This window comes from Chrysemys picta, chromosome 2, assembly GCF_011386835.1.
Source record: "Chrysemys picta bellii isolate R12L10 chromosome 2, ASM1138683v2, whole genome shotgun sequence".
In the NCBI taxonomy this organism is placed as follows: domain Eukaryota; kingdom Metazoa; phylum Chordata; order Testudines; family Emydidae; genus Chrysemys; species Chrysemys picta.
Genome location: NC_088792.1, coordinates 151,691,095 through 151,704,357, shown reverse-complemented (window position 1 = coordinate 151,704,357; position 13,263 = coordinate 151,691,095). Strand labels below are relative to the sequence as shown.

Genomic DNA, 13,263 nt, shown 5'->3' with positions numbered 1-13,263 from the left:
GTTCCGAGTCCAGGCTCCCTCGCTCTTGGTATTTATTAATGCAAGAAATAATCTGTTCAGTGATGTGGTGATTAAGGCCCCCAAGCTGTTAACAAGTATTGGATCCTCACTCTGCCTCCAAGCTGAGTCTGAAGACTTAAGTTAATGACCTGCCAAATTCTGAAAACCCATTGGCGTAATTAGACTACAGTGCGTGCTCCTAAATAAAGTAACAAGCCAGCTATGTGCCGCCTGCCAATAAGTCAGTCACTGAAAATGTACGACAGGCTGGAGGTGAATATGGCGGTGTTTCATAGGAAGCTGATCTTTGCTTTCAATTTTTTCCTCCCGCCCCCATCAGATGAGTTTGTGATCAGAGCCTGAGCTCCTTGACTTTGCACAAAGAGTATAGTGTGGGCAGTGGCAGGGCAAGCTTCCCTGCAGACAAAACCCAAGCCTGAGAATAGTTGGGGGGGAAGGGTGAGGGCAACCGGCTTCAGCAGTGTTCGTGTCAGTACAAGCCAAGCATTCAATCTGGGGGCAGGGGGATGTGATCCCGCCTGCCCCCCATGCATTGCCTCTGCTTCCCTTCATTACTCTATGCCAGGGATACTGTGTATTTAGGCTCGGTTTTTGAAAGGAGCCTAAAGGATTTGGAAACCTCACTGCCTTAGGCTCTCTTGACATATCAGGGCCATAATCCCATGAAGTGAAGTCACCAAATACTGCCCAATTCCAGCAAGTCTTCACAGAGCTATCCCCACCCTACCTATTATTTTTTTTTAATGTAGGCCATAATTACAGGATAGGGGACTCTATCCTTTGTACCTATTATCTGTCGAGATATAGCCACAGCACAAGAACTTAAAACACGCCAAAGACAACCCAGAACTTCCCATTCAACATGTTATGGATAACGTACCCAACAATGCCTGAAATCACATCTACCAGGCCAAAACAAGCACACTATTACTATCCCAACAAGCCACCCTCCCAGTTTCAACCTGCCACGCAGACTTGGACTGCGTTGAGCTGGGTCTGAACAAACCATGGAAGATGCAGCTACTTGATGCACCAGTTGAAGATCAGACTCTCCTTTGTGCGACTATGGTGAGATCATCCAAACCATCAAACACATCAATGCAGTGCCCCAAATATGGATCCAAAAGTGAATTGGATGATATCCCCAATGTCACAGAGGAAGCCTTGAAATGGCTTGTGGCCCTACAACTGTTTCTAGAGAATGTTGCTCTACAGATGCTGTAGCACATGTGCGAGAGAGAGAGACACCCTACGTATCATCCTGCATTTGCTATTGAGATGTTGACTCCCACCTCTCAGCCCACAATGCCAGCCTCCAGCTCCCACATGTTACACCTTCCTGCTTTCTCCCATGCTGCTCCTCATGAACCCCCTGCAAACCCCTCCTTAAAACTCTTCTTTGCTGTGATACCTACAAAAAGCTTGACGAAGGTTAGGAAGCTGGGGTGGTGAGACCACAGCCTATTGGGCTGACCAGCATTCTTTCCTTGTGCTTCCATGTCTATCCTATTGTCTCCTGTTGTCTTTTGTCTTGTACTTAAATCAGAAGCTGTAGGGGCAAGGGACCATCTTTTTGTTCTGTGTTCGTACCACACGTAGCCCAATGGGGTCCTGGTCCATGACTACAACTGCTAGGTGCTAATATGAATATATAATAATTTCACAGCTTGTTATACATTATGCAACCAAGTTCTGCTGTAGCAGGTAGAGCCAAAGCTGATATAACTGTGAATAGCTGTGCTTGGGATTTCAGAGCATTTTCATCTTAGCAGTGGCTAATTTTATCATGAAAGGCGTAATTAACATTCTCCTCCTTAGTAACTTGTTTGCTACTCACCATCCTCATAAGAAAATTGCCCAGGGCCTCTAAGTCAGTGTGTTGTCACTGTAACTAACAAAATGCAATTAAGGGATGAAACACATGGGGCACATTGAGTCTTCCGGTTGACAGATTGACAAGAGAACAAATTTCCCAGTGTCTGGCATTCAGAGTGAGAGACATTGTCTCTCTTTATAGAACCATGACCAGATAAATTCACCTATTTGTAGGACTTGTTTGCGGCTTGTAGAGCCAAAAGAATGTAGCTAAGGAAATATTGAGAGCTATGCTTAATTTATTTTTCTGCGTGAATTGTACGCTGAGGCCACATGTAATTCCAGCCATCCAAGACAATCCACCCGAAAGCTTCATGGCTTCTCCAAACTTTTCACTGTCACAAATCCAGAGATTATGATGTGTAAGGAGCTACATGTGTAATATAATCTATGCAGTGGCAATAATATAGATACGTTAGCTCATATAGCCCATCGATAGATTAATCTGCCTCACAGTGGCACTTCTCAAAGGATTCAGTCAGTAAACTAGCATGAGATAGTGTTGTCAAGTAGATAGGGCATTGGGCTGGGAATCAGGACATCTGGATTCTAGTCCCAGTTCTGCCATTAACCTTCTGTGTAACCTTGGGCGAGTCCCTTTGCCTCCCACCCATTCCATTTTGTCTATTTAGACCACAAGCTCTCTCAGCGATGACTGTCTCGCTATGTATTTGCACAGTGCCTACACAAGGAGCCTAAGTCAGGACCCTAGGTGCATAAATACAAATAATAAATAATACTAATTATCTGAACCTCCCAACGTTTGATGTTCCCTAGCCACTATAATTGACTAGATCACCTCTACTATGAACTCTGCGTCATTACATGTCTCTGATTTGGGGTGCTGCATCAGGATTTGATACCCTTTAAATGGCTCTTAGAGAAATAGTTGCTTTGGCTTCAGCCAACCAACCAGTTTGATAATGAGTTTAGCAACCTGAAACCTAGCTGATCATTCCTCTGGATTTTAGATTGCTAGTGTCTTTTTGAACTCGTGACATTTTACTCACCCTCTGATTAAGCTTCTACAAAAGGGAAGTGAAACAGCCAGCCTCCCTGACATCAAAGGGCAAAACAAAGACGGCTGTAGCACTGTCAAAGCAGTGGGGTCACCCAAACCTTTTGAAATGCTAGAAATAATTAGAAGGAACCTCAGTGGGAGGAAAATATATTCATGCTAGAAAAACTCCCACCAGATCTTTCATCTGCCAGTCTTGCTCAGGCTTTATAATAAACACAGGTATACAGAGCACTTGGGTGATTTGCTGTTAAAGTATTTGTTTTTTGGCATGAGTTTGGGATGATTATATTACGCACTCAAACAAGTGGCTTAAGTGAAAATTAAGGAAGCAGTCTGGAGCTCTGTGTGACCAAGTGGCTAAAAGAGTTAATATGATCCTGGGTGGTATAAAAAGGGGAATCTCGAGTAGGAGCAGAGAGATTATTTTGCCTCTGTATTTGGCACTGCTGGAATACTGTGTCCAGTTCTGGTGTCCGCAATTCAAGAAGGAGATTGATAAAGTGGAGAGGGTTCAGAGAAGACCCATGAGAATGGTTAAAGAAAACACAGAAAACATCCCTTATAGTGATAGACTCAAAGAGCTCAATCTATTTAGCTTAATAAAAAGAAGGTTAAGGAGTGACTTGATTAGTCTATTAGCATCTACATATGGAATAAGTATTTAATAATGGGTTCTTCAATCTAGCAGAGGAAGGTCTAACATGAGCCAATGGCTGGAATTTGAAGCTAGACAAATTCACACTGAAAATAAGGTGTAAATTTTTAACAGTGAGAGTAATTAACCACTGGACCAATTTACCAAGGGTCATGGTGGATTCTTCATCACTGACAACTTTTAAATCAAGATTGGATGATTTTCTAAAATCTCTGCTCTAGGAATTAATTGGAGGAAGTTCTCTGGCCTGTATTATTCACGAGGTCAGACTAGATAAGTGGTTCTCAACCAGGGGCCTGGGGCCTACTAGGGGGCTATGAGTAGGTTTCAGGGGGAACACCAAAATAAACCAGAGAACAGGGCCGGCATTAGACTTGCTGGGGCCCAGGGGAAAAAGCCGAAGCCCGAGCCCCACCAAGGGCTGAAAGCCAAAGCCAGAGCAACTTAGTTCTGTGGTGTGGGGCCCTGGGCAATTGCGCTGCTTGTTACCACCTAACACCAGCCCTGGCTTTTAATCTACTGGATATTCAGAAAAAGAGTGGGCCATGGCATTTTTAAGCATGTTATGGGGGGGGCCTCAGGGAAGGAAAAAAAAAAAAGTTGAGAACCTCTGGACTAGATGATCACAATGGTCCCTTCTGACCTTGAGTCTGACCCTCTTCAAGATTGGTCCCAAGGATGGGGCAGCATAAGGCCAAAGGGCTGATTTGTACTAATTAGGGCTGGGTTGATGGTTTAGAAATAGATTGCTCAAGCCTTATGGAAAATTCCTGCAGAAGTTTATATAGGGAGCCATCTCCTTTCTCTTACCCATGCTGGTGAATTTAAAAGAGAATCCTATCCCTGCTATAAAATTTTACAAGATGGTTCAAAACACCCTTAAGAAGGATTTCATTCGCTATTGAATTCTATAGGATTTTCAGAGTCGTTTTTAATATAAACCTATTGGCTCCTCCACAGGATTTTTGTTTTATAAGCAAACCCAGCTCTTTTAGGTGTCCTATGAATCTGAATTTCTGTGAGCTTAGTTTCAGCAGGTCTTAAACCCTGCAGGGCAAGGTCATAATGCCACAATAGCATCCTGGAGGAGCGCATGCACTCCAAGGGAGCATATCTGCATTACAAGATAGGAAAGGGTCAGGTATATTGGGGAAATGGCTGCTGTTGCCACATAATCATGGACATAAGCACTGGAAAGGACCTTTTCAGTCAGCTGTTCCATCCCTCCCAGCCAACGCAGAACTCTTCTATACAGCACTGTACGGTTTTAGGTTCTTTGCCAAGTTTGCATGGCCTTCTTTGCGAGGCTTTTCCACAGTCTAACATTCCTCATGACAATGAAGTATTTCCTTTTCCTAACTTTGTGCCATTACTCCTAGCTTTTCACCTTTGGCCCACCCTCGCCAATTCTTCTACTGCCTCAGTATTTACCTCAGCGTGAGCCCCTTTCAGTCATTGCTTAGCCAAGCCATCCATACCAAACTCTTTTCATCTCTCCTCCTTCAGTCCAAACCCTTAATCATTTTAGTTACTTGTCCCTGAATTTCCTCCATTTTGTCAGCGTCTTTCTGACATAGCTCCATTTTGCCATTTCATTCTGGAATTGTACTCACTCTGTGAAGCATTTTAAGACACAGTTCACATGAAAGGTGCCATACAAAACAAAGCTGTATTAAACTGCAAGCATAAATAATGCCCTAAGAGCAATGCAGAATCCATCTGCATCCATAGAGACAGAATATCATGTCCTATCATCCCTTCAATGAAATTTCCATCAAGAACTAGCTTTAGAGGACAGAAAGCAGCCAGGCACAGCAATGGCTCTGGTGTAGCATTTTGATCATCGGTAGTACCACATCCAGTTTAATTTACATTTCCATGTATTCCAAGATGACACGCAATAGGATTTAGTTACCTAGGGATCTTATGCTGAACAGTTCCTTAATCCACAAATGCAATCAATGAGAACCTTCCTCACTCTGAATAGCACGTTACCTATGAGTTATCAGAATCTGGCCACCAATAATCCACGTTGGTTTTATTTATTTTTGTTTTTATATCCATTTAGTTGGTTGTTCTTCCCAAGATGATCATATAAATTAAATTGTAGAAAATTAATCAAAAAATTTCCAACAGAATTTTTCCATTGGAAAATGTTGCTTTGTCTAAATGTTCTATGGGAATGCGTCCATTCCAATTAAAATTTTGTTTAGGGGGAAAAAATCTAAATGAAGCATACAGAACATTTTGATCTCAGCTAAATGGAACATTTTGATTTTTCATTTTGAAACATTTGTTTCAAAAGATATTTTTATAATATAATGTAAAATAATATAACATTCCAAAAAATCTAAATAAAAATGACATTTTTCAATTAACCTGAAACAGTTTTTAAAAAATCATTTCATGGATTCTTTGAAATTTGAGGTCTCATTCTGAATCACAACAAAAGCACATTTCAAAAGTGGGGAATTTCTCTGCAAAATGGAAATTTACAGTTCCTGCATGGGACTACTGAATTGCAGATTGGTGCAATGAGCCAAATTTATCTTTGGTGTAGCTCTTAGAGAACTAGAGCATGGATAACTGTGGCCCAATTAGTTCAACAGGGATAAAATACATTACCAGCAACAGCATCTTGTCATGATCAGCAAATGAGATTTTCTTTTGCGGACAAGCTTGGTCAATATTTGTATGGAAGGCCTTCAGAGAAAACCAACCTATTGTTCTGTACTGACCTCATTTCCCTCCCTCCTATTCAACTGCTTAAGAATGGGTCCATGAGAGAGAATATTTAAAAGTTCTTGACCTTAAGTGCCTGTACCTTGTCTGAAAGAGATAATAAGTCTATTGTTGTGTAAAGTAAACATACAATGGATGCAATACCATGGGATTTCTTAGGGTTTACTTACATCCTTTCTAGAATTAAAAAAAGAAAATTGGTAACTACTTGTACACTTATATGCTGGGTTGTAAATGGAATTGGAGGCTTGTGTTATATCAGAGGCTGTATGGTCCAGTGGTTAAGTCAATAGATGCAGAGTCAAGAGACCTGAGTTTTGTTCATGGCTCCATCATTCTGCCTTCGGGGCAAGTCCCCTCAGTTCTCTGTGCCGGTTTCCTCAACTGGTGATAATGATAACCTCCTTTATGTGTTCTGAGATTCTCAAGTAAAGGAAGAGCTACAATGTATACGGGCTAAAATATTGCCATGATACTGAATCTTGCTTCAGGGGCTCAGCAGATTTAGGAGCAGGAAGACATTTTCATCATGGAAAATAATAGTGGGAATATTTGTATGGGAAGGTAGGACCCCTCCCCCAGCACTGAGTAGGTGGCATGCATTGAAATCAGATGGGTTTATCCCCCTCAACCAAATGTCCGGTGATTGCCAGGAGCCTGCACCCCTTTCCATCTCTCCCCACCTGCTTCTGTGTCTGTATATTTCACATTGTTTTTTCCCTCTGTGGAATGCATCCTTTCTATACTGTGTAGCCTCCCTCTCTGCCTTGCTTTTCACTGTAGGAAAAGGAATGACTCACGTTTTTTCATACGCCCTGGTGTCATACTCTGGCCAGTCCACCAGACACACCACCCTGTTGGGAAGCTCTGCTGTCATTGAGTAATAACCCTGCGGGAACGCCAGCAATAAAGCCAGGAACCAAATAACGGTGACGACCACCTTGGTGGCTGTGGCTGACAATCTGGGTTGCAATGGATGGATAATAGCCATGTACCTGTAACATAGAGAGAGAGAAGGGCTTTAAAAATGTAGCCGTGCAATATGGGACATAAAAGACATGGATTCTTATTTAATGAGACTAAAATAGTAAAGAATCTTCTCCATGGATTACAGGTAGCAGAATCTGGCAGAACAAGAATAGCTGAGGTCCGTTTATTTTGTAATGATCTCTACTCATGGGGTTTGAACCCATGACCTGCAGCATTAAAGCACTATTTGAGCTAAAATACTATCTCTGTTAGCCTCTATATGGACCAAGCAGGGAGGGAGGGAGGATGCAATACACACGTTAGACACCCCCATAATACAACCCCCCCACCAAAAGAGTACTGCTTGTTTGATAGTGATTTGGTGGCATAAAGTTGGTGGTTTCTCAATTAACTGGTGTTTTCTCACGTCTTTTTTTTTTTTCAAACTCCTCCTTTAATAGCTTTTTACCATTTTGGGGAGGCTCTTTCCCACGGAAGCGCATAGAGCTTGATTTCCCTTTCTAGTTCTAGCCAGTTTGGGATGAAGAATGATTTGCAGAAGTTCTTTGCATAATTTTGAGTGAGGAATAAATGTGACAACCACTGCAACACAGTTGGAACAGAGGCGACATTCAACAAATGGTGCACCCAGCACTACATCTGGCAGCTGTTTGGTGACTAGTACAAAGTGATTGCTTAATCCAGTTCCTAACATGTCATATAGTTATCTTTCCAACTGGCACTAATGAGTAAACTCAGCAGAGGGACAAAGGGATGAATCTGTAGGTACTTTAAGACCCCCATCAATGTAGTATTGGAGCACCTAATAATTTCTATCCACACTGCAACTCTGTGAGGTAGGGATATGTTGTTATCCCCATTGTACAGATAGTGAACTGAGGCACAGAGATACCATAGTGAGAAGGAGCCAGATTTTAAAAGGTATTTAGGCCCCTAACTCCCATTGAAATCAATGGCAGTGAGGTAATTAAATCCCTTTAACAAGTCTGACCTAGGGCATGATTCAGTTGGGGATTGGTCCTGCTTTGAGCAGGGGGTTGGACTAGATGACCTCCTGAGCTCTCTTCCAACCCTGAGATTCTAGTAGGAAGACTATGGCAAAGCTGGGAATTGAACCAACGTGGTCTGAGTTATAGCCTGTTGCCTTAACCACTGGACCATCCTTCCTTTTCGAATGCCCCCCCTGGGAATATGAATGGGGTAACTGTCTCAGCCCTTCCTGTGGCTGCAATTCATAGGCATGGGTTACAGATATCACTGACAATTTTCAGGTGTCTCCCAGGGTATATAAGTAATAATCACATGGTTTTCCTTGGAGGATTCATGCTGCAAGGAGTTTAGGGGGGAAATAGGCTGAGTGCTGCTGATCTGACTGTTTTAATTGTTCATTTCCCTTACTTCCTTGGTCATTGTGAGTATATAATTACATGCCATTTATGTTATATAGTGCTAATTCCTTTTCCTGACTTCAGGTATTCAATTTTTTTCAAGCCCGAACCTCAGTGCATCTGATACTTTCACCATACAAAAAGAGGGGTTATTTTGTGCCTAATCCCATAATAATAATTTGTGTCTGCTGAGCTGGTCAAGCATGTGTTCATGTTAAATGTGGTGCTAAATTGCCGCCAGAGCCATTACTCCTTTCTGTGTCTGAAAACCTCTGTTATTTGAATGTATATTTTGTAATCAACATTAATACCTCTAGGCAGGTTGCAATTTCCCAGAGTTTTGTTCCAGGGATTTGCTGATTATTTATTTTTTCTTTAGAATAAAGCCAAATAGGAGGAAAGGGGGAAAATCTATATATCTTATAGATGTTTTTGGTGGTTTTCTTTAAATAATTACAATAATAAATGATTTCATAAGAGCTCAAAAAGCAGGGATAATATGCGAAAGGGCTTATCACTGATAAAGATAAATAATATTGAAGGAAAAAATAGTGTTGCTGCTAGCTGCCCTGAAGTAGCAGATGCTGATGCCTTGCAGGCTGGCTTCCTGTTAGAGGAGAAATCAGTGATGCAGTGTCTGGGTGTATTGTTAATGCAACTGTTTGTTTATGCAATATACACCAGTCCTTGAACAGAAGTAGTCACAAACAGCATGCAGGCAATCCTTTTTTCAGGAATCTCAGCCAAAACTCTAATGCCCACGTCCTCGGGGCAAGAATTGACTCTAGTTAGCGAGATTAAGGCAGAGAGCAACTTCTCCGTCTGTTTGCCACAGCTCCCTTGAAATGGAACATCACCACAAAACAACAGTGCAACATTTCTTCAAAGGCTGATCAGTGCACATAGGCTAAGGGAAATATTGTGTGTAATGGTGCCACTGGTGATACCTGCCATAACAGGAAATATTGTATATTGTGGATATTACTGTGAAGTCTTATAGAGCAGTCATTCTCAGCCTTTCCAGACTACTGTATCTCTTTCAGGAGTCTGGTTTTTGTCTTGTGAACCCTAAGTTTCACCTCACTTAAAAACTACTTGCTTACAAAACCAGACATAAAAAATACAAGTATCACAGCACACTATTACTGAAAAATTGCTGACTTCCTCATTTTTACCATATAATTACAATATTTATTTTCCAATTGATTTATTTGATACTTACATTTCAGTGTATAGTATATAGAGCAGTATAAACAAGTCATTGTATGAAATTTTAATGTGTACTGACTTTGCCAATACTTTTTATGTAGCTGCTTGCTGTAAAACTAGACATATCTAAATGAGTTGATATACCCCCTGGAAGACCTCTGTATACCCCCAGCGGTACACATACCCCTGGCTGAGAACCACTTTTATAGAAGGTGAATGTCTAAAATGAGAGTGCTGGGTTGAAGGGGGATCTTTTAGGTCACATGATCTGTTTTCTCAAATGCAATGAAAAAGGTAAAGCTTCAGTTACGTGTTGCAAAACGAGAAAGCTCTGGGAAAGGAAAAGGTGGCATTAAGGCTGGAATGGGGCTTAGGAGACTCGGATTCAAATCCTGGCTCCGCCGCAGATTCCCCATGTGATCTTGGGTAAATCACTTAACTTCTCTGTGTCTTAGTTTCTCATCCATGAAAAAGAGAAAAAAATGTCCTGTCTATTTAGATTGTAATCTCTTTGGGGCATAGACTATCTCTTGTAAATGTTAGTCCACTGCCCAGCAGTTATGCCTGGTCTTGGTTAGTGATACTGTAATACAGCTAACTAACTGTAATACATAAGGCAGGGTGTTTTTACTGTGACAAAAACAGAGGGTGAAATTCCTTTCTAAAATCTGATTTTGCAACGTAGTTGCTAGCCAGCCATTTTGGAAGAGTTAATTGGGCATGGCAAAAATTCCCTCTTGCCTCAAGTGCTTGGGGAAAATGTCATTTTCTGGTCCAAGGAAAGTGACTCTTGGTTTCAGCATGTATACTGGTGCATATGTCATCTCATACTTGGAGAATGAAAGACACATGCAGAGGAGTCTCACCATCTGTACATGCAGTAACTCTGTACTCTGCCAGATTTCTGCTTCCTGCCACTTCACTTGCCTACAAGTAAAAGTAGCTCTCTTATATCACAAGTCAAATGTAAATATTTCTGTAGCTCAGCATGGGCTTTTAACCCCTCCCAGAATAAAACAGGAGATAGGCACAGTCTCTATTTTCTGTATTATGGACCCTGAGTTGCCTTGAATCTCTCTAGCTACTAAACAGCCTCAGGAGAAACCACTGTCTCCATAGGAATTAATGAGTTATGCAGAAGGAACAGGCTGATCAATGTAAAACAAAAAGTTATTAAACAAAACACGTCTTGTGTCAAATGGAGGAAAGAGAAACTTTCCCTTTTCTCCCAGATCGGAAATGTTTCTCTTGTTTACTGGTCGGAGACTCAACTTCTGCATCCCAAGCTGAGCCAAACTCCCCTCTTCTCCAGTAGCGCTGCCCCAACAGCTGCAATGGAATCGCAGCAGCATAACCAAGAGGAAAACTTGGCCCTTTCTATTCAACGCTTCAGTGACGCCTTGGGCAAAGTTACTTTCTATTGTTGTTCTGGCCATTTTAAGGCTATGATGTTTATCTCTTTCCCCCCACCGCCCATCCCCCGTTCTCCTTTGTTTTTGGTTTTCCTCCCTATGGGATTGGGATGTAGAATAGCTTAAGTTTCAAGGTTTCCTTTTCTTTATTCTGCCCCCGTGTTCATGCCTCACATGCACTCCCAGGCCGTATGTGGCTGCATCTGTATTACTATCTATTATTTGTATCACAGCTCCTAGAAGCCCCGATCATGGACCTGGGCTCCGTTGTGCTAGATGTTGTGTTCGGTGTTGTGTAAACACAGAACAAAGACAGCCCCTGCCCCAAGGAGCTTACAATACTGTCCTTGTCTCTCTGCGGACTGGATGTGTTCACCTCCAAAGCCCTTGTTCAACATTTAAGTTTCCCAAAGCAGGGAGGAGGAGGTGTCAGAGAGAAACAAGAAGCACTGCCTCCTTGATGGTCCATGAACTCTCCTGTAAAATGGACCTGGCAGCATTTGACAGCAGAGGTAGGCTCAAGCCATAACACTTGGATCCAGACTTTGACCACCCCAAATTTGGAGGCGGATTCAGATCTGGAGTTTGGGGTCAGGCCTTTCTGAAGATAGGGGCCATTCTTCACCCTCTGTGTATGAAGGCAAGTTCTGATGCAAATGCCTCCCTTCCCTTCCCCCCACCCCCAAAAAATTGGATCTAGGAGTTTGCTTTGAGCTCACCTCGAGTTTGCAGTAATGGCTCAAAACATTAGTGCTTATTATATGGTTGCTACCACTTCAGGTTGCTATTACTGCAGGGGGCTGTCGTGTTTTAATGGACTGAAATGAGCTGTGACCCCACTGCATGGTAGCACATGCCACGTCTGAGATGGCTTAGCACTGGTCTCCTTTGTAAACACATTTAGGGTTTGACGCTGCAAGGTCCTGAGCACATCTGTTAGATGCTGAGCACCCTCAACTCCCACTGAGGGTAGAGAATTGAGGGCAGTCAGTGTCCTATAAGAACAGTCCACACCTTTCAAGACTCAGGTCCTGAGACAAAATTCTGTGTTTATGAAAATGAATCCGAGACAGCTCGGAAGGGTAAAGAATCCCATCACAGAGGAGGAATCATGGGAAGGGGATTACACTGGAATTATTCACAGCTGCAGAAATACAGGCACAGCAATGTGGAGCTTTTTGTAATAAATTCCCTGCATTACTATGTGGTCTGTCAACCCTACTACTGCTGATCCTACCCCCAAAGCTGCCAGCCAGAGCTGAATTCTTCCAGCCCATCAGCTCACAAATACTCCGAGCTGCTGCATTTGGTGTTTGATGGGCAGGAGTTGAGTTTTCTTTTGCAAAATTAAAATGGACAATGTATTGCCCTTCCATGAGAAATTGACCCTCAGTGGCGGGAAAAATAAAGAGAGAGATTTATGTAGAAACTTGCAGGAGACACACCTTGCCAGCTATGTACCTCTGCCCACAGGTACCACAAAGCCTTATCAGTCTCTCACAGTTTATCCAGCCTGATAATTATCCATCTGAAGTCTCGGTCAGCCATTTGGTACCTGAATTCAAATCTAGTTCTAAAGATGCAAGGAGGTGGGGCTTCCAGGGCTGCCCTGGGGAGAATATTTAACAATCTAATTAATCTCACTGGGAAGGAATTTTTCCACCTACACAGCTGAAATTTGCCTTTTCTTATTTTCACCTCATTATTCCTAGCTTTGTTTGCTGGGGCCACTCCAAAAGAATTCCTCTTCCTTTTGGATGCCTTTTGAATTCTTCTTGATCGTTATGCCCTTCTGTCATTAGCCAGCCAAGCTACGCTATACGTTATTCCCACTCTTTGTTGGGGCCATTGATTCAGAGTGTCTCAGTATTTATGGCACCAGTTTGAGACAACGGAGGCTTGATTTGAAAGAGGACCGAACTCCCATAATCCCACCTGAAGTTGACAGGA

General features: G+C 42.3%; 1 protein-coding gene across 1 annotated transcript in view; it reads right to left on the bottom strand.

Annotated features, from left to right (window-relative positions):
• Nucleotides 1–13,263, bottom strand: part of TACR1 (tachykinin receptor 1) — a 93,131-nt gene that overhangs the window by 43,453 nt on the left and 36,415 nt on the right. Inside the window, exon 2 of the mRNA XM_005312244.5 lies at nucleotides 7,115–7,309. Coding sequence (XP_005312301.2) covers nucleotides 7,115–7,309 — 195 coding nt within the window. The remainder of the gene's footprint in view (nucleotides 1–7,114; nucleotides 7,310–13,263) is intronic.